We start from the raw sequence: 27,726 nt of genomic DNA, 5'->3' as shown, positions 1-27,726 counted from the left end.
ACATACAGGGTGACGTTACAATCAGGATATACAGGGTGATGTTATAATAATGTCATACAGCGTCATGTTACAATAAGGACATACTGTGCCATGTTACAATCAGGATAACAGCATGACGTTACAATTCGGACATAAAGCAAGACGTAACAATCAGGAAAACAACGTGACGTTACAGTACAGTCAATGCATACAGCGTGACGTTACAACCAGGACATACAGCGGGACGTTACAATCAGGACATGCAGGGTGACGTTACAACAAGGACATACAGCGGGACGTTACAATCAGGACATACAGGGTGATGTAACAATCAGGACATACAGGGTGAGGTTAAAATCAGGACTTATAAAGCAAAGAAGTTTGTCATTCATACATCGGGACGTTACAATCAGGACATACAGGGTGACGTTACAATCAGGACTTACAGGGTGACGTTACAATCAGGACATACAGGGTGATGTAACAATCAGGACATACAGCGGGACGTTACAATCAGTACATACAGGGTGACGTTACAATCAGGATATACAGGGAGATGTTATAATAATGTCATACAGCGTCATGTTACAATCAGGATAACAGCATGACGTTACAATTCGGACATAAAGCAAGACGTAACAATCAGGAAAACAACGTGACGTTACAGTACAGTCAATGCATACAGCGTGACGTTACAACCAGGACATACAGCGGGACGTTACAATCAGGACATGCAGGGTGACGTTACAATAAGGACATACAGGGTGACGTAACAATCAGGACATACAGCGGGACGTTACAATCAGGACATACAGGGTGATGTAACAATCAGGACATACAGGATGACGTTACAATAAGATCATACAGGGTGATGTAACAATCAGGACATACAGCGGGACGTTACAATCAGGACTTACAGGGTGATGTTACAATAAGATCATACATGGTGATGTAACAATCAGGACATACAGCGGGACGTTACAATCAGGACATACAGGGTGATGTAACAATCAGGACATACAGGGTGACGTTACAATCAGGACATACAGGATGATGTAATAATCAGGACATACAGGGTGACGTTACAATCAGGACTTACAGGGTGACGTTACAATTAGGACATACAGGGTGACGTTACAATCAGGACATACAGCGTGACGTTACAACCAGGACATACAGCGGGACGTTACAATCAGTACATACAGGGTGACGTTACAATAAGGACATACAGGGTGATGTAACAATCAGGACATACAGCGGGACGTTACAATCAGGACATACAGGGTGATGTTATAATAATGTCATACAGCGTCATGTTACACAATAAGGACATACTGTGCCATGTTACAATCAGGATAACAGCATGACGTTACAATTCGGACATAAAGCAAGACGTAACAATCAGGAAAACAACGTGACGTTACAGTACAGGCAATGCATACAGCGTGACGTTACAACCAGGACATACAGCGGGACGTTACAATCAGGACATACAGGATGACGTTACAATCAGGACTTACCGGGTGACGTTACAATCAGGACATACAGGGTGACGTTACAATCAGGACATACATGGTGATATTACAATAAGGACATACAGGGTGACGTTACAATCAGGACATACAGGGTGACGTTACAATAAGGACATACAGGGTGATGTAACAATCAGGACATACAGCGGGACGTTACAATTAGGACATACAGGGTGACGTTGCAACCAGGCCATACAGCGTACGTTAGAACCAGAACATACAGCGTACGTTACAACCAGGACATACAGCGTGCGCTACAATCCGGTCATACAGCGTGACGTTACAAGCAGGACATACAGCGTGACATTACAACCAGGACATACAGCGTGCGGTTCTACCAGGACATACAGCGTGACATAAAATAAGGACATACAGCAGTGCGTTACAGTAAATACATTCGGCTTGACATATAAGGTGGAATTACAACCAGGACATACAGGATGACGTTAAAACCAGGACATACAGCGTGACATTACAACCAGGACATACAGTGTGACATTACAACCAGGACATACAGCGTGACATTACAACCAGGACATACAGCGTGACGTTACAACCAGAGCATATAGCGTGACGTTACAACCAGCTATACAGCGTGATGTTAAATCAAGAAAAATCAGAACATACAGCGTGACGTTACAATCAGATCATACACTGTGTTATAAAAATCAGGCCATACACTGTGACGTTAAAATCAAGAAATAAAGTGTGACGTTACAATCCGGTTGAACATGATAAATACCATCCGAGGGCAACGTCTAAATGTGACAATTGCCTGTCAAAGGGAGACAAATCCGATATGAAGTCATTAACTTGTTTATTATACCAAAAATAAATAGCAATAACAAAATTGAATGTTTATATTTAATACGTAGCAGAAAACTCAACAAGTCAATGTTAATGACAATCTCATTTTTGAGAATTCGACAATTTTTTTGGCAGCAATCGAAATTGATTGTTACGTTACACCCGCTATTTTATAAAGGTGTGTGCAAAATTACATTGTAATGAAGCGTTTGCCAGAATCACTCCGTGGTTGCAAATTGCCTAGTTTTATTTTACAATTACACCTTGCTGTGCTGGAAATACAATTTTAAGTTCAAAGGGTTCACTATTAATTGGGGAAAGGTGTTTGCCTAGTCCTGGGGCACCAGATGAAAATTGAGGGACGGGGAATAATGTGTCAGTTTGCGGTGTTTCTGTTCTTGTATATGCTTCAAGACACCCTTTTGTAAACACCTGATCGGGAGGCGTCGCTGTTAAACACTTCCGGTAAAGCCAAAGAAAATAGAAAGTAAATCCAATGTACGTTTCACGAGAGGGCAACATTGTGCACGAAAGGGCAACATTGGGCACGAGAGGGCAACATGAGGCTCATTAAAGGACGTCATTGTTAAACACTGTTCACAAACAGACGATATTTAAGTGGTTTTTACGCGACATATAAATTGCAGAACACCACGTGATATCATTTGGATGAATTGAAATTAAGTAAATCAGTATAAGGTTTACATGTTATAACATATACTAACGCCCATTATGACGTGAGAATGTAGACCATAGACGTGACATATAAATGATATTTTAGGACTTTGCGTCGAAGAGAATTGACATGAAATGAACATAGCATGTGGAAGTTTGTTGTGAATATTTTTGTGTATTAACTATGGTCTTGATGTACATGTTCATATGGTAAAATTGTTCACGTTAACGTAGCCTCGTTCTATGCCTACATGAAAAACAAGTGTTCAACGTGGCCTTGTTCAATGTCTACACGAAACAAGTGTTCAACGTGGCCTTGTTCAATGTCTACACAAAACAAGTGTTCAACGTGGCCTTGTTCTATGTCTTCACGAAACAAGTGTTGAATGTAGCCTTGTTATATGTCTACACGAAACAAGTGTTGAACGTGGCCTGGTTCTATATCTACGAGAAACAAGTGTTGAATGTAGCCTTGTTCTATGTCTACACGAAAGAAGTGTTTATCGGTGCCTCGTTTTATGTCTACACAAAACAAGTGTTCATCCTGGCCTTGTTCTATGTCTACACAAAACAAGTGTTCATCCTGGCCTTGTTCTATGTCTACACGAAACAAGTGTTCAATGTAGTCTTGTTCTATGTCTACACGAAACAAGTGTTCAATGTAGCCACGTTCTGCATTTACACGAAAGACACATATTAAACGTGGCATTGTTCTATGCGTACATAAAGTTGTTATATGTCTACTTGAAGTAAGTTTTCAACATGGCAATGTTCTTAGTGTTCAACGTGGCCTTGTTCTATTTGTACATCAATCACAAGTGTTCCACATGGCCATGTTTCTTCTATATATAAAACAGAAGTGTTCAACTTGCCTTAGTTTACACGTACAATGGCTTGTTTCTACAACGTCAGATTAAACAGGTAAGTTGCCGTAACAATCAATTAGACACTGCGTAGTTCTCAAAACCTTGTTGTCCTCCATGGCATTTCTAGTCTTATCTCGGAATGTGTTTCCTGTGGTAGCTCGGCCTGCCGCGTCAGAGCGCGCGGGATAATGAGGAGAAGATAAACACTAAACTTGGCACCGTCGCAACATTTACATTCATTTTCACCGAACGCAATCGAAATTATGAACTGAACACACTCGTGTGTTTACGCGGAACCCAATATACGTTGATTTGTTGACATAGATGAAATGCAGTTCACCACAAACTTTCTCAATGGAAGAAGCATTCTCCACGCCGTAACAATCACGGGTCGCCAGGTGACGTTCTGCCAGAAACCCCATATAACAATTATGTCCATACTTGTGGTTCCGGTGACGATGGGGCTACATAACACTATAATACCGGTTAATTAGCTAATTACGCTGTCAGGTGTCCCGCTGATCATATACCTTGACTAATGTTTTGTTAATTACAATCGTATCGCTGTAAATATTCCCTGGAACAGTGTCAGTACTATTGTTGCTTACAGCAGGTGTAATTAGCGCTGAACTGTGTGCGGTGTGGATACATACGTGTAAGTTACTACTGTGTCGGGGATCCGGAGGTAGGGGGTTACATGTGTGACACAGATGGGAGGCACACAAAGCACTTGTCGGTCTTTGCCGTGTTTCCTTCGTAGGCAACTCACGTTGGACCTGAATAATGTTCAGACCACAGTCCTTATTCCAGTAACCGTTCTCGTGCTCCAACCCTGCTTGTTCTGCATGTATGTTCAAGCTATATAAAGTATAAAGTACGTTGGAGAGGACTTATATATGCTTGCCTGTTGTCCAATCCATTTGTTTTCTAAACAATAAAATTTATTGATTTGAAATGATATGTTCAAGCTCAATTTCTTGTTCCAATGATGAATAAATAAAAGATGATGTCATCGATTTGGAAGAGGTTTGGAGAGACTTCAAAGCGAATATCGCTTAGGTTGAACGTTTGCACATTTTACCGTGTCCCGTGATTTAAGCGAGTTACAAGAAAGTTGGTGTCAATGAGCACTAAATTCACGCTCGAACATAAGAACGGTCTCATCAATACGGGTCAGGTTGTGGTGTTTTTTTGGTAGATTCAATAATTTACCACCCTAAAATTTCGTTATGGATATGAATTGCACAGTTGGGCAAGGGCACCTCTGTTGCAGCAATTGAACAAATGAGTGTACGTTACACTACTACCAAAGGTAGCTCAGTCTGTTAGAGTGATAGCATACTAATCTGAAACTCAGGGTTCGAATCCCTGTCTTATTCTGCTGAAGTTTTACACTCATAAAATTGTTGTTAATTATACGTTGTTTATTTTATCTTCATTCTTTATTTATAAAAGTCTCGCAACGTATGGTTTTCCTTTCAAAATAAAACTATAGTCATTGCCGTAAAAAAAGGTTTCCGATGCGTAGTTCCGGTTTTCGGTAGGGATACGGGTATCCTTAATATGAACACCTCTGGTAGATAATCTTGACAACGATATTATATAGAGAGTGGGATGCTCGTTTATATTCATCAGAAATATACATGGCACAAAAAGGCGGAAAGTGATTATAAACTTTATTTGAGACATCTGAACTACATAAGAAATTCCATCAAACGAAACATACAAACCGTTCGGTAGTTTTGTTGACAGACAATGCACTGATTGGAACATTTATACGAAGGAATTTTTCCCAATTTAATTAGATTTTTTACACACAAAAATTATGGTCCAACAACCCAATGAACATGTGCTAAATGTCACATATACCTTGTTCAGTGCTTGTGTTAATGTGTGACGTTAACAAAATTGATTAGCTGTATAATTTCACTGTGATATAATGGCAAATAAATAATTGTTAATTGTCTTCCGATAATTCCGTACCAGAGGTTGATCCAAACAAGGCATTAGACTATCCCGCAGTTACCGGTGTAACCGATATATCATGCCCCGAATGGAAAGTTACCGGTGTAGCCGATATATCATACCCCGGACAGGTGTAATTGGTTTGCCGGGTAATTTGACGGAACATGTCTACACTGCTAAAGTAAAGGCAAAATGATGGATATCTCCAAAAAGCAATTTTCAGGGGGAATAGAAATGGGTTTGGACGTTTGAATTCAAACGAGTCAGTTCAAATAAACTTTTATTTTACCTTAAAAAAGGCGGGTTGGTGTTTAGGAGAGGTAGACGGATTAGTTTTGGCACGGTGTTGCGTGTTCGACTGCCAGTATGCATCACTTCTACAACTACGTTTTTCATGGTTAGTCTGATAAACGTAGAACCACATTCATCTTCTTGTGGGAGCTTGGCCATTTCCTCTCACTGTTTCTGTTACTTTATCTTGAGTTAGGTGAAAGGTGTAAATGAAACGGTTATACATGTACACACATAATTATCTTTCAGATTGAGAAGTTGTATCGAGGTTAAGGAAACGGGATTCGTTACGATGCTAACAATGCAATGTATAACATGAGGAATTAGTTTCCAGATATAGGGATATGTAGTTGTGCTTTAAATCGATATACATTCATATGTTGTATCTGGGTAGACTGGACGGGTATAGTGCAATAAATAGCGCAATCGCCTTTCAAACAAAATATATGTTGATAGAACTTGTTTTAAGTAATATAAAGTTTAATCTTTTAGATATCTCAGTGATTGTCTAACCTATTATGAAAGTATGAAAGCAAGAATTAATCACCACTTCCACGTACGCTTATGTTACTCTTACTACAAGTTAATTAAAATAAGATTATAACCCCCTTTCCTCTACGATGCTCTCCCATTAACGTGAATGAACCGTATATGATGTGATTTTGATTTCGTCTTACTGCATACAATTTCTTTTGTTTATTTAATTTTCAAAGCAAATGCAATATCTTCCGGATGTTTCCATATGCACTCGCTCTTCCTGTTACCACTCTTCCTGGTCTAATGAATTTTGTAGCCTCGTTATCACGCCCTCGTAGTAGAGGAAGAACATGCAGGCACGCTTGTCTCATTTCTGGTTGTTTTCATTATAGATCTTATCTTTCCGTTTGAGAAAACGTAACTGACAAAGAAATTAAATTCAAACTTTAGCATAAGTGTGTATTTAATCTAAGGTTACGCGTATTATACAAATTAGCACTAGCGCGTGGTACCGTCAGGTGTGGGCTCAGGCACATGTTGGTAGGTCCAAGATATTGGTGGGGAGGGGCGCAGTAGGTTAACGATCTCCCCCCTGTCACTGCGAGCTCAATCTGATACGGAACAGCTTCGGTACCTTGAGCAGGGTTGGCAGCCGTTCAGCTCTCATGCAATACTTGAAGGAATTCGTAGGGAAACTTCAAACGTTTTAAGGCTGTCTTTGAAAAAATGATCCCCGAGTTACACGAATCTAAGAGTTACTGACGAATTCGGAGAATTTTAATGGCATTGTTACCGTTTTATCCTGTTACCGAGTTTCAATTTTTATCAGTTATAAACAAAGTCGGCTCCTGTAACTTACTATACAGATTTGTGATAGACCTAGATATAGATTTGCTTTATCATTTTACCGACGCAGCTTATACGTAACAAACCTACACACGCTTGAAAGCCCTATATCTTTAACCGGAAGTGGTTTGAGATCGACTCCTGTTCCTCGGCAGTTGTGTCATTAGCTGTAACCTCCAGTCGATCACGTGTCAGTTATATACAGCCAGGTATCTCCATTGTACATTTATCAGACCGAGGCCCCGTTTACATTTTTTAGACCAAAGTGGTGTTCTAATCGACAAGCTTTGCTAAAAATAACGCTCCGATTCCCATAACCGATAGTGGTCCCATCACCGCAACATCGTATCTCTTTATCAACCCTTAAGTTGTGCAGTGAAGAATTTGTGGGCCTACTTTATTTACATTTAAGACATAACATCGCTTGCCTTTATAAAAATTTAATCGAGAAATTGTGCTCTATCGTAGACATTCATCGGCAATCAACAAATTACCGCGATTTTGTTTCACGTGAAAAACGAAAAGTGCAGTTAGAAGAAAGGAATATTTATGTGCCATACCCTTCAGGTGCTTTCTTAGATGTTCAGTTTTAATAGCCGCGATAGCACGTGCTCTCCGTGTGCCTTAGAGCAAACTTTTAAAGTAAACAAAACGTTGCGTTTGGGAAATCAGCAACACAGGGCCACTAACATGTATAAATGTAGGTTTGGAACACAGGGCCAGTTACATGTATAAATGTAGGTTTGGGACACAGGGCCAGTTACATGTATAAAAATGTAGGTTTGGGACACAGGGCCAGTTACATGTATAAAAATGTAGGTTGGGGACACAGGGCCAGTTACATGTATAAAAATGTAGAACGAACTGCACGACACTATCACATACAAAGTGCATCATGTAACACACGAACAAACCTTTTGCAAATACGTTTTGCTGCTTCGTTACGCATTACACGGTATATAAACACTGCATTCATTGAAGGACTAACTTTTGCTTTGGTCGATTTCACGGAGTGATGAATTGAGGTGGACTTGAAACAAATTTAATGGACTGCGCAGTAGTTCTTGTTGAACTTGTTTCAAGACCAACTATACCAATTTTGGAGCATATTGTGCGGGAGCCATCTTTTTACTAGCTCGAAGTGCAGAAAGGACTGAAACAAAAAGTGGAAATAAAGTTCTGAACAGACCACAAGGGCTGAACATTTCGCACAGTCCTTTTGTGCAATGGGTTAAGGACGGGCATTACAAAGGTATCCGTGCACACGATAACCCAGCTGTATTCTAAGTAACGGAACTGATCAAAATTTTAAAGCAACAGGATTGGGCACAAGCTGTAAAACTTATTTTAAGCCCTTTCCCTAAAATAAAACACCTGTATATACAATATACACAACCATTTGTGCTAATCTTATGAGAGAGAGACAGAGACAGAGATTTTTTACTTATGTATTTTTTTATAATGTGGACAATCTTTTCCGACACTGACGGCAGAAGCTGGCACTATACACTTTCCTTAACATACTGCTTGTACTATTGTCCATCTCTCCCGTGCCTTGGTTTGCTTCCTCCTTGTCATTCCGTTCGTCCTTGAATATCCGTTTCTCTTGTGCCGTCAGCATCGGAAAAGATCGGTACAAAATAATTTAAACTTATATACAACCTGATTTTTAACTATAACAGAGAGAGATAGAAAGAAGTGAAGGGAGCGGGGTGGCTTAAATTCTGATAGAATCATGAATATATTGCTGAGTATGCATAACGATTAATTCATTTTCCTGCTCAGATAAATTTGTATCTCCAAAAAGGAGTAGATCAACGGTGAGTGGAATATGTGCATTAAAGGACTAGCCTCAACATTTTTCTACAAACATCGCTGTAATGTCACTTTTGCCCATGCACGTAGTGAGATAATGTTCAAGTAGCGTAAAGTTTGTGAGCGGGTCTTTCAGTTCATTTCGTTTATGCTGATCCTGTGTTTCCGTGTGCATTGCTAGTTCTCCAACACCACCACGTGTTAATTGGCGCGCTATCTTTTGTTGATGGATGTTGAATTTACAAGAGATATACAAAGTACCGAGGCATCAGTGGATATTCTAAATGATGTGTCGGAATCGGTGATGGTTAAATACAATTTCCGGATTGGTTCTATTTAAAGGATTGGTAAACATACCAAGGTTCCGGATGTGAAGTGCAGTTTGCCAAAATGTAAACAAACCTGTCTTATTTTATCCGACACATCTGTATATTTTGACAATTCATCGGCATAACTAAATTGTATATATTTCATTTAAAGGGTGTGGTTTCTTTTAGGATATGAACGACATGCCGCGTTCGTGTTGAAGTGTATTGATACATTGGTTCCTGTCAAATCTAAGCAAGGTAGATCCCTAAGATAATGGTCAAAAGCGAAATGAGCAGTTTGTAGCCCGGTGAGACACGATTAGCTGGTGGATAAGACTTAGCTCAGATCCCCTGCTCTGTGCCCACTGTCGAGAACAATCTACATCAAACAGCCAAGAAAGTGTAAACCTCGGCTGTTTTGTTGACATTTGCACTTGAGGAAGCAAATTAGCAACAAGCCAGTCGTTTGGATGTTAGAGATCCGGATCCTTTCTCCTCCTTTCAGATGATAGAGTGTTAATAGTTTAGACGTTCTTTTTGTAAAACTAGCCGGTCGTTTTCTTGTACAACCGCGGTTAGGTCTTATACTAGAGGTATAATGGGCTTAGCGTGGCCAAACACGGTCTGACACGGGCATTCAAAATTGAATTAAGATCGACAAACTCTGACAGTCTTGTGGAAGGTTTAGGAACATGTAAATAGACAGAAATGCTGACTTCAGCGGTTTGTTGATTTCAACAGGCACGGTTATAGTATACCAAGGGGACTGCACGGAAATGCATGGCGTCTCCCACATGGTTCTTTATATTATTGGTTTTCTGATGTTTGTATTTTAACTTCTTTGTCATTTTCCATCCTGTTCAATTTTCTTCGGCTTAATGATATTAACCGTTTCATTTGTAATAACATTGTCATATATGACGTAGGAATCACCTACCCTTTCCCGTCATTCTATGGCAATGGCTGTTGCGAGGACGATAAACCCCGATTAAATAAACCTTTCTTAACAAACTGTTTCGCTGCTTGTCCCGGGGTTCATGGTGTCCTGTGTGTTGTTTTGATAATTGTTTCGTTTTGTTGTCTTTCCTCATATATATCGACTTAATTTATTTCACAATTATGAAAAAGGTATTTTCAACTTTCATTAATCACTCTTGTTGGCCTAGATGTTCGCAAAACAGGAGAATCTGGAGTAAACGCGTGTGGCCGGACAGGTGACCCCAATCATTTTCAGGTCCCATCGGGGAATCGAACAAAGGACACACTTTCCCTATGATTTTGTGTTCCAATTCTGTTTTTGTGTTTTAACGCCGAGGAATCTATTTTTTTGTCTTTTCTACATGTTTCACCTTTTGGCTCTGATTAGCAACAACAGACCACTGGGTACGTCCTTATTTCATAACCTTACAGCTCTGACGTATTAATGACGTCGACTACGCGTTACAGTACGACAAGACGTTTTGATCACATATACCCATGTCATATTTTTTTGTGTAATATGACCTATCAGCCCTGTGATTGGTTGTAAGTTTCAATTGTTTCAATTGTGACGTCACGCTTAGGACAAGTACATGACGTCACAGACTTACGCACTGGAGTCAAAATGGCGGCTATTTACTTTTCAAGGTAGCATGGAATTGTCGTTTTACACGACTGAATGCCACAATTCTTGATTATGTGATAAAAAGGATCTTACACTCGTTTCATTTTATATGAAATTTATGAAACTTGTCATATTTTTTTCATTTTAGCTCGCCAGAGGTTCGCTGAATTGAAAAATTCGTTGCATAAATCTCATATGAAATGGAAACTCATGTAAGATCCTATATATATTCGTAATATTGAACAACGAGTAAAAGACAGGGTTCAGTTTATCTTCCGGTCAATGGAAAAATATCATATAATATAGATATGTCAATATAGATATGTCAATACAGATATGTCAATATAGGTATGTCAATATAAATATGTCAATACAGATATGTCAATATAGATATATCAATACAGATATGTCAATATAGATATGTCAATATAGATATGTCAATACAGATATGTCAATATAGATATGTCAATACAGATATGCCAATATAGGCAAACAAGTCATTAATGCAACACTTCAGAGTTTACCTACCGGTTCTGAAGTAATACAAAAAAACGTTTTTTTTTCTCTATATTTAATGTTCGTGTTTGAACATCTGACATTTACGCAACACTTCAGAGTTTACTTCCGGTTCTGAGGTAGTGAACAAAACCGTCTTTGTTCTCTATATCTAATGTTCGTGTTTAAACATCTGACAGGTTCCATTTGTACATAAGAAGATAAAAGTGTCGTTCTTATCAAGATTCAAATGAGTATGTAATTTACTTGACACAACTCCAAACATGTAATTATTTTATAAATTCTCGTCATAACGGAGATTGGCACAATGGCGATTCGACCAGCTTTCCTTTAACTGTGCGTCAAAGCTCAGAAGCAGTCTATTGTCGGTATATTGACACTATCCTAACGTTATAAACCGCCTATGTATTTGTCTAGCTACGATTGAATTCACACCTATGTACAACATACATGTTGGACCACGTGGATTCACCACAAAACACACACACATACACCTCAACCACGTGAGGTTTGTGTACGTATACACACGTAACATTCCTGTGTTGAAATTTCGCATGTAAACGCTACAAATGGTTATTGTGCGTTTTGCGTTAACGGATGCTGTGGCAGTTTGTATTGTCTGTATGTCGGTAGGCCGTGCCACAATGGTTAGCTCTTCAATATTTACAGTGTGATGTAAATTTGTCCTGTGACCTCTGACTCTGGTAGAACTCGGCCAGATCTCGCTAACATACCTAATCGATCAGTAAAGCGTAGGGGGGTTCTGACAAACTCCGTTATTTGATTTGGACGGGAATCTTAACAACAACAGTTGCATCCTGTTTTAAAGGAATTCATTTTGTGAGATCGATTTAGAACAAGCATTTCTACTCTCTCTCCCTCGTCTTAATAACGCCGACGAGCTGCCTGTCTGACATGGCATGGCCAACTCTGTCGGGATGTGTATTATGTAGCTCGTGCTATAGTTGGAATAGATAACACACCGGGATTCCCCTCATTTGATCACCGACCGTTCACCATGAACTAGGGAAATACAGGTAAACCTCACAATGACTCACCTGTAATTTAACAGATCGTAGAAAAGTGGCTTGTTAAATGTTGTGTGCATTTGTTAGCTATCGAAACACTATGCAGTCAGCAATATACATGTGCAATCCCCGAGTGGTTTCTGTCTGACGAAGCAGACGCTTGTGCGGAGGAACCCGACAACATGTCCATTCTAAAATTGTCGGAGGATAGTCCGGATTCCAAACGTTCTGAACACGTGAAAACGGCGTCTGTAAGTTTTGGTGAGGTCTACATTCAGGAAAGTAATGGCACCGGAAGTGACGTTGAAATGGACCTTGAGGTGACACCTCTGACTAGCCCACGAAGGGCCAAGGGCAAGAAACACGCCCGTGTGATAATACCCCCCACGGACGGGGAGTCCATGGGCCGGGAAGAGATTCATACGGAGGCTTCTGTCACGGAGGGGTAAGTGCCGCCACCGCAATTACGGATGTAGGGTAAACAGTATTGTCACCATAGAGGGGCATTGCATTATACCATTGCACTTACATTGCATGTTGTTCTTATATTACGTAACATACATTAGCATTCAGGGGTTGTCATCATTCAATATATTACATGTTTAAGTTGAATATCATTCGAATGTGCTTCATTGATGCTTACAGTACACAACAGTGTCTTTGATGCTTTCAGTAAACACTATGCTACGTAACGGGATGTTTTTTATTACACCATGGAGATGTACTGTCAAGCAGTTATATAACGAGAATAGCACAGGCACGCTTGTTTTGCTTATATCATGATGTTATATCTGTATAGCTGGAGTTTATTAGGATGTCATTTATTCATGTTCAAAATGTAAACAGTTCAACTCAAGCTGTCAGAGTGCTGTATAGCGTTATCGCGTAGTGACAGTTCAGGTGCATGACAGAGGTGTTTTATGATAATGCTGTTATCTGTATATTGTTATTGAAACAACATTTTATGATCGATACAAATCATTTTATAGATACGATATTTTATTACTTATACAAAGTTATTTTAGTATTTAAGCACATAATATGCTAAAATGATGACGAGAACTCAAATAGACACAGCCTCTTGTTCAGCTCATATGTCACATCTATTTCGCAATAACATGTGTGGGTATCGAAATACAATGATTATACATATCTGTGTATTTGTGACAGTCGTGTAAATAGATAATTGACTATATTGCCGCTAGCTACATGTAAGGACAACGTCTACAGTGAAACACTGCAATGCTACACATAACGCACTAGTGCTGAACAATTATTGGGTGCAAGGTCAGCACTTCGTGTGTAGATCAAAGTTAAACTGTCTGTCTAGAGCTGGTCTCGCTGCCACTGTACGTTGACGTTTAACCCCAAAGCCAAGAATACGTGGTATTGTTTCTTGCAATCACACGTCCAGTCAAGTTGTACGACGCCAAGACTTACCACGTATCCCTGTAACCGTAGACTTACCACGAATCCCTGTAACCGTAGACTTATCACGTATCCCTGTAACCGTAGACTTATCGCGTTTCCCTGTAACTGTAGACTTACCACGAATCCCTGTAACCGTAGACTTATCACGTATCCCTGTAACCGTAGACTTACCACGCATCCTTGTAACCGTAAACTTACCACGAATCCCTGTAACCGTAGATTTATCACGTATCCCTGTAACCGTAGACTTATCACGTATCCCTGTAATCGTAGACTTATCACATATTCCTGTAACCGTAAACTTACCACGAATCCCTGTAACCGTAGACTTACCACGACTATTACATATATATATATACAAACGGGGGCTGACCACACAATACCGTGTACATAATATACAGTATTGTACATTGTAATTTTGATTCTCTTCTTCATTTTAACCGTATACATACCCTTTATCACTTTAATGACAGTGAAATGTAGCAAACAAAATGATTAAATGTGAATGTGGAAATTTAACCTGGTCGAATATGGATGTTAACTGCGAAGGGTGAAAGATTGACTGGGCGAAAACTTCTCGGTATACGGTAACGAATTGTCGTAATCAAAGTAAACACAATTTTTTGTTAATATAAACTAAGAATAGTCCATAGTCAGTCAGGAGAAGCAGTATATCACTTAATTGCTTTTATAAGGTGACAGAATATGGAGGTCTCATTTTAAACTCCGGAACTATGCACGAAACACATCCTGTGTGAATTGAACCGATATTTGGGGTTGCTGACACCATACAGTCTTTAGTTTGCAGATAACTTGCAGAGTAGGTAACCTACAGGACCTTTCAGATATATAAATTAAATGAATGGGGGGGGGGGGGGGGGGGGGGGGATGGGGTGCTAACATTATAAGATTAACTATGTTTCTGAATATAGCTTCCGCTGGAATGGTAAACACATGGAGATAGTGGTGTTTGTCAGTGGTCCATTCCCCGCAGTATTTCCAGACAACTCATCATCAATATTGAATTTACTTGGAAAGACATGGTTTGCACGTTTAACCCGGACCCACCAGTTTTAGGAATAAGCATCGGGGACCCTAGAATATTAGATAAACTATACGTCTGCAAATAGCATACTCTTTATGTAGAGCAGTATACACGCATTGATGGTGATATTTGTCAATGGTTAGTTGCCCGAAGAATGCAGAAGGTCCAGACAACTCGATATCAATATTGAATTAATTTGGGAGGGATACAGAGTGTATGTTTGACCGGGGAACTGCATATGCATTATCAGAAAGAAGTGGGTCAGCGATCAGTTGCACTATCATGTCTGCATAACGGGTCGATGGAACGACACACGTGGTCACGCCGAGTAGACGGGGGGAAATGCTGTGTCAGCACAACCCGTGCACATGGTCGTGTGGGACACTGTAATTAGGACTGATTACCTGTGGCTCTCGCGCGCTCCGTGTGTCGTGATTTACATGTGCTTTTAGTCCGTTACCCCGTGCAGGGCACGAGTGAGTGAGGAATGTTTGGTGATTTCTGTATACAATCAGAGGTAATATACATAATGGGCGAACAGCATTGTACGGGGATAGTATCAAAAGATATTCTCACAAACGATATGATTAGTAGGTTCTGACATGACCTCTCCTGCTCAGAAGATGAAGCCGAATTGATTTACCGCCGCTCTAAAGTATATAACTACCCGCCATAAATAGAGGCGCTATGACGATTGAGTACTCTTAGATAATGCGGGGTCAAGGTCACCAGCAATCATGTTCCTTGAACGGAGCAGTTTTGTCCGAAGATGCATATTTTGATTTCAACTGTTAAGGGCGGGGCTCTCTTTAGGGCGGATGCACCAGCTATTTTATTGATTCGTTCGCGGGGATATGACATGTCTGATTAGAAATGCAGAGTTGCTTGCTGTAAATAACAACAGACCGGTGTTTTATGTCGACATGCTGACATGGAATACGACGGGAGAATTGTGTATTGGCGTGGATCAGCTGATTTACGATACGTACATGTACGGAATGACACGTGTGTGGTTTCGTTGACATGCTCACACGTGTGCAGCCGTGTCTAACATGTTAATGCTGTCTGCGGCACACCTGACCAGGCGTATAATTGGCTGGGCATCCTGTACCGTGTAACCATAATTATGCAAAACAGGTTATTTAAATTCGATATTTTAATTATATAATTACAGTTAGAATGAATCACATGCAGTATTTAGCATATCCTTCATTGTAAATATCCGGTCAGGGTCACATCGAGGCCAGTTCTTCTGTTTATTTACCTGGGCCGTAGAACAGATACACAACACTGTAATTTCTCCCAGTATACCTGTACATTAAAAACACTTAACGTCTTTCATTTTTAATTCCAAAGATTTTTTTTAGTCGACTACATGCTATTGACACGTGGGCAATGAATTCCGGATCTGCGTGGTTCGTGGTTTTACATTGGAAATACCTGTCTTTCGCTTACCCATCACGTGTATGATGTTGCGGTTTTTGCATTTAAGATATGTGCACGTAAGGGGTAATTTGTCATTGCTGGGCATTACAGCTGATGGCCTGATCCGATTGGACCACCCTAGGGCGATCTTAAGCTAAAATATACGTTAAATGACAATTTGTAAATAAAACCTGACTGTTACTTGACAAGATGAATGCATTTTAAGATAAGGCTGAATTAAACTCATGTTCAGTGATTAGGAACACATTAGACATGTAAAGTATTAAATTGAGAGGTAAGTTTCGTGACCAGGGTTACAGTGTAACTGTTGCACTCTGAGGTAGGATTGGAGTTGGGCTCTGGTGTGGGAGTTGGGCTACGAGGTACATGGAGTTGTAAGAGTGGGTGTATACGGTACAGCTTCAGTGCATCTTCCTCGTGTAATCTCGGCCAGGTTCAGTACAATTTCTCGTGTAATCTCGACCGAGATCAGTACAACTTCCTCGTGTAATCTCGACCACGATCAGTACAACTTCCTCGTTTAATCTCGACAGGTTCACTACAACTTACAAGTGTAATCTCGAACAGGTCCACGACAACTTACAAGTGTAATCTCGACCAGGTTTTGGTATAGCTTCCTCGAGCAGGACCTGTACAGCTTGCATATGTAATTCTGACCATATCTGTTATGATTTCACGTGTAATTTCGACCAGACCTGATACATATTGCACGTGTAATCTTAAGTCAGATTCAGCTTACACGTATAAACATTGTGAGATATCCGTGTAATAATGGCGATTTGCGATGCGTTACACGAATAATCGTTATGAGGGTACAAATGTAAGATAATGAAAAGGGCAATATCTCATGAAGGTCGATAGGATGGAAAGTTAGCCCGCACTTTTACTTACTTTGAATTCCAAATACTACACAACACCATAATATAAAAAAAAAAAAACATATTTTTTCATTATTTATATTCTCCCACTGCAAATTTAACAACATCGATTTTTGCCTTACTAGTAGTATTTCAATTTGATGAACTGTTTCTTTATCACGTGATCAGTTTTGTTGTCTCGTTACGATTTATTTTTCTTTCCGTTTCGCCAGTACAGGCCGTGGTTTTGATATCAACATGCAACCTGCAGGCTATATACATACAATTGCACACGAGTAAAACAACATTACGCGCATGTGTTATTGAGGCAAGTGCGTGATCTATTGTCCAATAATACATGTTTGTTGACCAATGAAAAGCATTGTTATAATTATCGTCAACATGTTAATGCACTCCCCACATCTGGTGTAATCGTGTTTTAAATGTCTTCCGGTGAAATATCGGGAGGTACTAATGCAACTTTATGGTGTAAATTGATTGTCTGTGACAGGTTTTAATTGCTCAAAGGCTCATGGTTACCTTCCAGCTTCGCGTTAGAGAGAATTTCCTTTTGACTCAAGTGATAGAACGGCGGGCTGAGGAGATCGGGGTCGCTGCTTCGATCCCCCAGTGTATTTTACATTTTCTTGTTACAGGTACATTAATACCAAAAAGGCTTCCTGCACGAGATTTCCCCACGTGTCCATAGTAACGTATTGATCTATGTCTTGAACCCCAAAACATACCGATTCATCGATACATTTATACATATCCGTTTTTGTCACAAATATTTATCATTTTCCACAACGTAAAATAAACATGTATATGTTGATAAATACGGAAGTATCAAGTGGTAAATAGATAACTATGATAAAGATAATAAATGACAGGCTTTCGTACGGCAGGCCAGAGCAGATGGTATTGCTACCACTCAGGTACGCTGCCGGCCCGAGATGGGGGCGGGGGTCATTCATTTGTATGTGTTTGTATCGTCTTTTTCTAAGACATAAAATGGACCAGATATCACTGTAAGTGTTAATACTTACTAATAGTTTACACGATATACTAGCTAGTTCACTTCGATATGTCACGAAAGATTACACCTGACATTATATTTTGAATGACTAGTGCGCTTAAGATTCTATGATTACGACCGATAGTGCGCTTTACATACAATGGGAAAGGACAACTGCGCCTTGTAGTGTATTAAAGCGTGCGTTTTTTATTCAATGGTTACAGACTAGTGCACTTTACATCCAGTGATTTTGGACAAGTGCACTTTACATCCAAATGTTATGTAGTGCGATTTTCAAAACTAGTGATTACGAGCTGGAGTGCGCTTTACATACAATGAGTATGGACTAAAGTGGTGCTTCATCCAAGGATTCAGAATATTCCTTTTTTGTCCAGTGATTACGAGCTGGAGTGCGCTTTATCTACAATGACAAAGGATTTATGCGCTGTACCTACAATGACAAAAGACTAATGCGCTGTACCTACAATGACAAAGGACTTATGCACTGTACCTACAATGACAAAGGACTAATGCGCTTTATCTACAATGACAAAGGACTAATGAGCTTTATCTACAATGACAAAGGACTAATGCGCTTTATCTACAATGACAAAGGACTAATGAGCTTTATCTACAATGACAAAGGACTAATGCGCTTTATCTACAATGACAAAGGACTAATGAGATTTATCTACAATGACAAAAGACTAATGCGCTTTATCTACAATGGCAAAGGACTAATGCGCTGTACCTACAATGACAAAGGACTAATGCGCTTTATCTACAATGACAAAGGACTAATGCGCTGTACCTACAATGACAAAAGACTAATGCGCTTTATCTACAACGACAAAGGACTAATGTGCTTTATCTACAATGACAAAGGACTAATGCGCTGTACCTACATTGACAAAGGACTAATGCGCTGTACCTACAATGACAAAGGACTAATGTGCTTTATCTACACTGACAAAGGACTTATGAGCTTTACCTACAATGACAAATGACTAATGAGCTTTATCTACAATGACAAAGGACTAATGAGCTTTATCTACAATGACAAAGGACTAATGAGCTTTATCTACAATGACAAAGGACTAATGCGCTGTACCTACAATGACAAGGGACTAATGCGCTTTACCTACAATGACAAAGGACTTATGAGCTTTATCTACAATGACGAAGGACTAATGCGCTTTACCTACAACGACAAAGGACTAATGCGCCTTACCTACAATGACAAAGGACTAATGAGCTTTATCTACACTGACAAAGGACTAATGAGCTTTACCTACAATGACAAAGGACTAATGCGCTTTACCTACAATGACAGAGGACTAATTCGCTGTACCTACAATGACAAAGGTCTAATGCGCTTTACCTACAATGACAAAGGACTAATGCGCCTTACCTACAATGACAAAGGACTAATTAGCTTTATCTACAATGACAAAGGACTAATGGGCTTTACCTGCTCGGATATTAATTTCATGTGTCATTCCTGTTCATATCTGTTCCATTACACGCATCCCACCAGTCAATAGCTCGAACAATGCTACACTTACTGTGGTATGTGCAAATATCATTCCAAGAACGTGAATCAGGAGTTGTTCGACATATGTGTCCTCTGCTTAATCGACTTTGAAGAGACCAACATTGTTCTGCTACCCCTATTGTTATATTAAGTCTCTTGAGCCCAACAAACATATAAACCAACCACAAAATGGTTGTTTAATTGGCGTTGTTTAAAATTGTCAGCGATAATAACGACTCCAACACATCCTTCAGGCTCTCTTTCTCTCCACCTTATACACCACTTACGTTCCGACAACTGTCTTGTTATTTTTAACGTGTTTTTTTTTGTATTTTGGATTCGGACATATGGAACTAATTAACGAAATGTATTCTCGGTAATGAAATGAAAGACGGAATGAAGAGAGATGTTTACTTCCGGTAGTAAAACAAAGCGGTCACCCATTACGCACAATTACACCGGTATTACGTCACGTGATGCATGTGTTAAGTATGTGAACATGTGAGGGTGCCAAAATGATTTTTCACATTCTGGAATCAATTATTACGTTACGTTTTGATTGGACGTAAACGGGACCGATTTATGCTAGCGCGCTCTTGCATTACAGCTTTTGTTGATTGCCATCACAATTGATTCACGACTCCAGAACATGTACTAACCAGAGGTCTCTGCAGTACATGAAAACTGTTTACCCAAAAGCGTAGCCAGGGTTTTATACCGAAGACACTGTTATATACAATGATGATATTTTGCATGGGATGTAATGATTTGGTTACCAGCACTTAGTTTAAAGACCTGCCGTGGATCGTTGGTGACGAACATTATTCCTCTGACTCTATTGGAGAAGCAAAATGATATACATGAAATATATCCGGAACACCTGTCGTCCGTTCCGGTGGTTTTTTTGTTGGATCAGGCTTTCTTTCCTTTTGTTTTTCCCTTCGGTTTAGTGTATCGATTTTTAAGTTTTTATTTGACGTGATATAAAATCACATGTTTATCACGTCCCTGACCTATACCGGAAATGAAAGGACCAATGACGATGCAAGACTATTCACGCATCCTTTCACTTTCGGTTGTACCACCTTATAGTTACCCTAATTTTTTTCCAAGTGTGCTTTCAATCGGTTATGTTCTCAAACGATTTAAATTCAAAATGGACAGTCTCAGACAGCCATTAATCTCCTAAAAAATGTACTTTTAATGGATGCTATTGTTCAGGCGCGCTTAATACTTCCCTCAACCCATAAATGCCTATCACCCACAGGAGGATAGACATCCCGTGATACTAGCCAGAGTTCCCCAAACAGCTCAATAAACAACACAGCGTTGAATAAAATGGAAAAAAGGATTTCAAAAGAAATTTCAGAGGCAAAAGTTTATATCGCTAAAGATAATACAGTGTAAGATTTTAAGAACCTCCTGAGCCCGATGTTGTTACTAGCCAGCAGGGCTGTGTTTTGTTCGAAATGTTGGTTTACAACAAAAACAATCTCGTAAGAAGACATGGGGAGTTTTTTTTGTATAAAACATCAACACACTGTCGACACCATATCACTGCATGCAAGATGTTGTCGCTCGTCAAATGTCAGGTTTGTGTTCATTTACCTTAAATTTAGTACTCGATCTTGGAATAAAGGAGACCTAAGGTGCATGTACAATATATATGTACATCCATACGTCATCACTGTAACATCGTATGTCATCACTATTGGTCCTTAAGATGTCGTATACAGAGCTTTATTAAGGCTCAAATTGGATTGTATTCCCCTAGCATCTTTTGGGAGGAATGCCATGGTCGTATATAGAGCTAGGGGTCAATTTTAAAACAATGGACTTTTTGGCCTGTATCTGTTGGGTGCGGTAATTTAATCCCATCAAATGATTATACATGCAGCTCCATCAACAATTTATTTTTCTTTTCTCTTCATAATATTNATTTAATCCCATCAAATGTTTATACATGCAGCTCCATCAGCAAATTTATTTTTCTTTTCTCTTCATAATATGTATATATACATATACCGGTATATATTTTATATGTCTTTTCAATATCAAAATAAAAGGTTAGAATTTAAACCATTAGATTCAATTATAATAAAAATGAGTATTAGTAGTTGTTTCCCCTAATTTGATTATTAATTTGATAATACCAACTTGTTTATATGTGTTTGTATGTGTTCTAATGTCTATGTCTATGCTTGTACCACTGTCTGTTACTATGTTTGGAGAGGGCTTAAACAGGCTATGCCTGCTGCCCAATCTATTTGTCCTTTGATAATAAAATTTATTGAAATTGAAACATAAAACCGTCCTTCCTGAAATTGACTCTTGTGTTATCATTGGCCATGTTTACTCAGATCACGTCCGGGAAATGCAACAGCACGCACCTGGCCTATTTACCTGTGATCATACCACTCTGATTATGTACATTTAAAGTACGTTTACTAATGATTCATTTAACAAATTACCTGATTGCATGTTTAAAGTCAAGAAGAACTGAGGGAGACACGTATACATATATACCCATGCTAATGAGGATAGCATTGTGTGTAAGGTTGTTCGGGATGATAATGACGACAGTATCCGTAAGCGATATGCATAGGGAATAGTGCTGTTGTGGGCGGTGACGACAAGTAGAGAGTTATTGTTGATAGTAACAAGGGTATAAGGGTTATCTTCACATTAAATGGTATATGGTTATTGTGACAGTGATAACGGGTGTAGTATCACTGTGGACAGTGATGATGGGTATAGGGTTATCGGGAAAATGATGATGGATAAAGGGTAACTGTGATGATGGGTATATGGTTAGTATGGACACTCATACATGTATATTATGACATCGATGACGTGTATAGGATCATTGTGGACAACGATGATGGGTCTAGGGTTATCATGTGCAGTGCTAATTGGGGTAGGGTTATTGTAGATAGTGTTCATAGTATAAAGGTTATTGTGGAAACCATAGACAAGTAAAGGGTTATTTTCAACAGTAACAGTTGTGATAACGGTTGTGAAAATGGACGATGGGATAGGGTCATTGTGACGCCGATGACAGGTAAAGGGTTATTGTGACACCTATGATGGGTATAGGGTTACTGGGACATTTATGACGGGTATAGAATTAATGTGGGCAGTGTGTATAGAGTTATTGTGACGTTGAAGACGAGTATTGGGTTATTGTGGACAGTGGTTGTTTCACAAGATTACTGGCGTCAACTGTTTGCTAACGCGTGTATCGGACACAGAAACTGAGGAAGATATATTCCTTAATACATTGCATGTCATTTAGTCGTGTGTTTAATGTACAGTCATTCCTGTGAGAAAGTGACGTGTCATGTATAGCTTACATGCTTTTTCTTCGTATCAGATGTTATCACAATCAAACCTGAAATCTACTTCACAGCAAGCAAACACCGTGACGGTTTCGATATCATGCTTCACTGATTTTCAACTTATCACGTGCTCGTCCTTGTAAACATGTGAACGAAACGCAATAAACACCTCATATTTATTACAGTACGGTGACTTCAGGGGATGATGGCATCCCTTATCTAGTCAAATGTATCGGCAGATTGGTACACCTAAAGCAACTTTCCTAATGACTGTAAAACAACATTGAACATATATTCGAAACATGCCCGACCAGCCTGTCGTGAATATATTTCATGTTCTGTTTCATTGACGCTGGGTGTTTCGCGTTAACAAGGGACATATCAGCATTGATTAAGAATATCAAGACATGGCTTATATAAAATTAAACCTTCAGACACTCATTGTTGGCATGCGAGTTCAATAAATTATCTATCCCTCTTGGTCTCCCTTGATTTACAACCAGTTTACCTTGGCCCGGCAACGAATCTACAACGTACATTCAGACATTTCAACACTCTGTGTTAAATATTAACAAATCGGAACAAATGTCAGCTATCTTGCGTTTTTATTGGGTATATAAAGTGGAACCTCACAATAACACCTAATTGTTTAGGGCTACAGATTGTCACCAATGGCGGTTATATTAAAACTTAAGTGGTTACAGTTTAATACAAATTACCAGGACTCTCTGTAAGAAATATTGACAAATTGACACCGATTTCAGCTGACAATATCGGTGTTTTCAGTATCTGTCCACCACGTGGCGTACTAATGCAAGTCATTGTTTTATCATTGAAAAATTGAAAAATTCCTACACCAGCTGTTATTTATTTCCATGCACATTATTACTGATTCTCCGATATCGTAGCTAAAGGTCATAAGGTCATTGTGAAGGTTATTTGTTTAAAATTGGTTTACTTCTAAAAATATCAAGCGTAAAAAAATACTCAAGTCTTAAAGAATAAGAGAAACTGTATGAATAACACTTGATCACACGTACTTTGAAGGTGCTGCTGTTTATAAATATAATTTTCTACGAGGGATTGCTGACACGGATGTAGTTGTTATCAGATATCTTTATTCAAATTGCTAAAAGATACCATCTGAATGTTTGTGTACCAGAAGCGACACATTTCCGATACATAAATATTGTATGTTGGTTTTTAAAGTCAAGATCAATTAGACTAATAGTATAACGTATTATGCGTTGTTAACGAACCTATCTGGGATTTATGTCTGCAAGATTCGATTTTTACCCCCATGGGAGAAATATCTGCTACGGTTGTTTATGTATTATTCTGCAATTGTATAGAAACGCGTGTAAAATACACACGGGGTTACTCGATTTATTGAAAGAAAAGTTCGTGACACAAGCTTGTGCTTCCTGGGAGGCTAGCCAATCGGCCGTCACCGGTGTCCTTCCTCTGTCCATGATACCAGTAGAGAGAAATTGTTCATGGCCCCACATAGCGGACCAATTTCTTACAAACAAATGGAAGGGCTTATCCACATTCATGACGATTGCGAGATGATAGAAAGATGAGAGCGTCCAAACACGAAGAGAGAGTTCACCTCCAACCAAAAGTACTTATATCAACGATCTGGACATCGGGTTAATGATATCCCTATGTGCCTGTGGGACGTTGTCCAAAAGATAACGAAAAAAGATATCGAAGAAAAAAGTAAAACCAGTTGGGAAACAATCAGCGACCATACACAAACATAGATGTTATCCCAGTGGTCAGTTTCACCAGAAACTGGCTCGGTGATTTGGAGATAATAGCGCCTGTCACGGTGCCAATATATATGGTACTCAATAACATAACTAGCCCTCCTGCACTGACCTTGGCCGGACAAGTGGTCAGTCATCGCTCTATAAGTCTGCTAGGTACAATCAACATAGAGTGGCTACTTGACCAGTAAAAAATATTGACCATTAGTTAATGGAAAAAATATAACAAATGTAATCTTTGTTACATATCTAAGTATGTATGTACATGTATTTGCATTTCGAAAACGTGTTCATCATTTGTGGCGCATAAATGACTTATAATGTATTGTGGCTTAAAGACATTTTAATCTGTATATTGATGGCACTGCAAATATCACGTATAGCAGGGGTTTCTTTACGAAATGGTGGATGAGAAATACCTTTGGGAAGTCTTGCTCAAGGGGTATGCAAATGAACCTGTGTCATGATTTGATACATTGCTCGATCATACTAAATTGAACATACTGCCTAGCTGTTCTAATATGTAGAAACTGCACCTAACATAGGTATGCACAACACAGAATTGTATTTTTCACCAGCTAGACACAACAACTAATTTATATACAAAATGTCAGATAACACACAACATAATGACGTTCAATTGATTTCGTTATCGGTTAACGCCACACAGGAGACAAAGTTATTTAACATTTAAGTAAGAAAAGCTGTACGCCGCCGAACGAGACAATCTTATTCTGAACAACACCTCGGCACGCTATTCCTGACTCAAAAAAAAACTCGGCGTCTCCCTAGTTATGACGGGGTCCTGCTTTAACTGATGATCGAAGGAAATAGTTGTCTAACGTGAAGCAGGGAGTGATCAGGAACGGCTCCACACAGAAATGTTTTATTATGAGTGAGGGATTTTAATGACGTGATGGGTTGTACAATTTTCCCGCGATAATAACAGGTGTCAGTACTGACGAATTCATTGGCTACAGTCGAGATTTTTTTAAGGGAAATTGATTTCAAAAGCAGCCAAGGCAAATGGAGATAGAACAGATAAAAAATATCGCAGCTTTTGGGAATTAGTATTCCCAAGTAACGTCACTAAGGGAATCAGCATACGTCATGCCCGTCCAGAGACGTCATGATGGTACGGTTGTTAATTTTACAAGGTCAAGGTTGTGACATACCAGCCTAGTCAGTTGATTACAAAAATAACGATAATCAGCCAATAAACAAACCGTTAACTAGTCGAGGAAATCGTTATGATGCATGTTCTCCTTCCCCTATATCTGTTGCTCGCTATCCGTAGATCTCGAACACAAGCCCTCACAACAGACCGAGATTGGTGTTTGTCGACATCCGCTCGTGCCAATGCCATTCACATGGTTGCTTTTTTGTCTGTGCTTTGCTAAAATAGTGCAATTTTGTCGGTGTTTTGTCTGTGTAATGACTGAATAGTGTCGTCTTGCATTTGCTTTGCAAAGAATAGTGCAATTTTGTTTTTGCTTTGGTCTTTTTAACTGCTTTGTTACACGTAATGTATTTTTTCTCGAGGCTATGACCATTTCGTACGTGCTTTGATAGAATATTCAATGTTGTCTGTGTTTTGATAAAATTGGCAATTTTGTTTATACTCTGTTAAAAGCAATTCCATGTGACTTCCTAGAATAGTGCTAATTTGTTTGTGCTGTGGCAATTTTATCGATTCTTTTAAAAAAAGGCAATGTGTACTGTGCTTTGGTGATTTTGTCTGTACTTTGGCAAATTGCTAGTATTGGCAATTTTGTCTGTGTTTTGCTAGTATAGGCATTATTGTCTGTACTTTGGCATTTTTATTGTACTGTGCTAGTATAGGCAATTTTGCCTGTGGTTTGCTACAGTAGCAAAGTGTCATTTCGTGTGTGCTTTCCGATTTTGGCTGTGCTGGAAAAGTTTGGACTCAGTGTCTTTAATTTGTAACGCTGTTACGATAAATTGTTCAGTCCAATGCACAATCTTATATAAACATAGTGCAGAATATTTTATCTGACACATTTCCTTTTCATTAAGACCGTGTCGGCATATTTACACAGAACCGCGATATCCGCTCTCTTATCTCAAAGTCGGTTCTTTATCATCGCGTTTAATAATTCAAATAGTCATTGTTTCTAGTTCAATGTGAAGACCTATACACACATGGCACTTACGTAAGAGTGGCAACTGCCATCTGTCTGCACAATCGAGCCCACTGGGTATCAAAATATAACCGGGTCCATTTGGGGGTGTGGTGAATTGACAAACTACTCTATTTTGATAATAGTTTGTCATGACCATTAAGAATCACGCAGCGCTCCTACCACGGAAGTGATTGGTGGTGGAGGTATCTAAGAAGGATACTGGTGAGGTAATGGACGGCGGAGGTTTACTAAGAAGGATGCTTGTGAGTTGGTGGGTGGCGGAGGGATATTTAGCTTAATCAATTAGAAGTTAGCCGGTGAGGCCCAGCACCGGTGATAAATGACATGATCTCCCGCACGTGAGGTCTCGATAATTATTGAAGTACACCTGACACAGCTATCACTGACTTATCTAAAGGGAGGTCATCTTGTTGTC

At 39.3% G+C, this 27,726-nt stretch overlaps 1 protein-coding gene across 8 annotated transcripts in view; it reads left to right on the top strand.

Moving 5' to 3' along the window:
• The window catches only part of LOC110445208, a 106,093-nt gene that overhangs the window by 30,128 nt on the left and 48,239 nt on the right, over positions 1-27,726 (top strand). The window contains exon 1 of one of the 8 annotated variants that reach the window (XM_021489709.1): positions 12,251-13,153. The exons of 4 other annotated variants lie outside the window; for them this stretch is intronic. In XM_021489709.1, coding sequence (XP_021345384.1) covers positions 12,891-13,153 — 263 coding nt within the window. In that variant the 5' untranslated portion in view covers positions 12,251-12,890. Of the gene's footprint in view, positions 1-12,250; positions 13,154-27,726 lie in introns of those variants that run through there. 3 more of the 8 variants (XM_021489703.1, XM_021489704.1, XM_021489706.1) reach the window with 3 other exon arrangements.

The sequence above is a fragment of the Mizuhopecten yessoensis genome, unplaced genomic scaffold (genome assembly GCF_002113885.1).
Source record: "Mizuhopecten yessoensis strain PY_sf001 unplaced genomic scaffold, ASM211388v2 scaffold2111, whole genome shotgun sequence".
In the NCBI taxonomy this organism is placed as follows: domain Eukaryota; kingdom Metazoa; phylum Mollusca; class Bivalvia; order Pectinida; family Pectinidae; genus Mizuhopecten; species Mizuhopecten yessoensis.
This window is presented reverse-complemented; position numbering and strand designations above follow the sequence as displayed.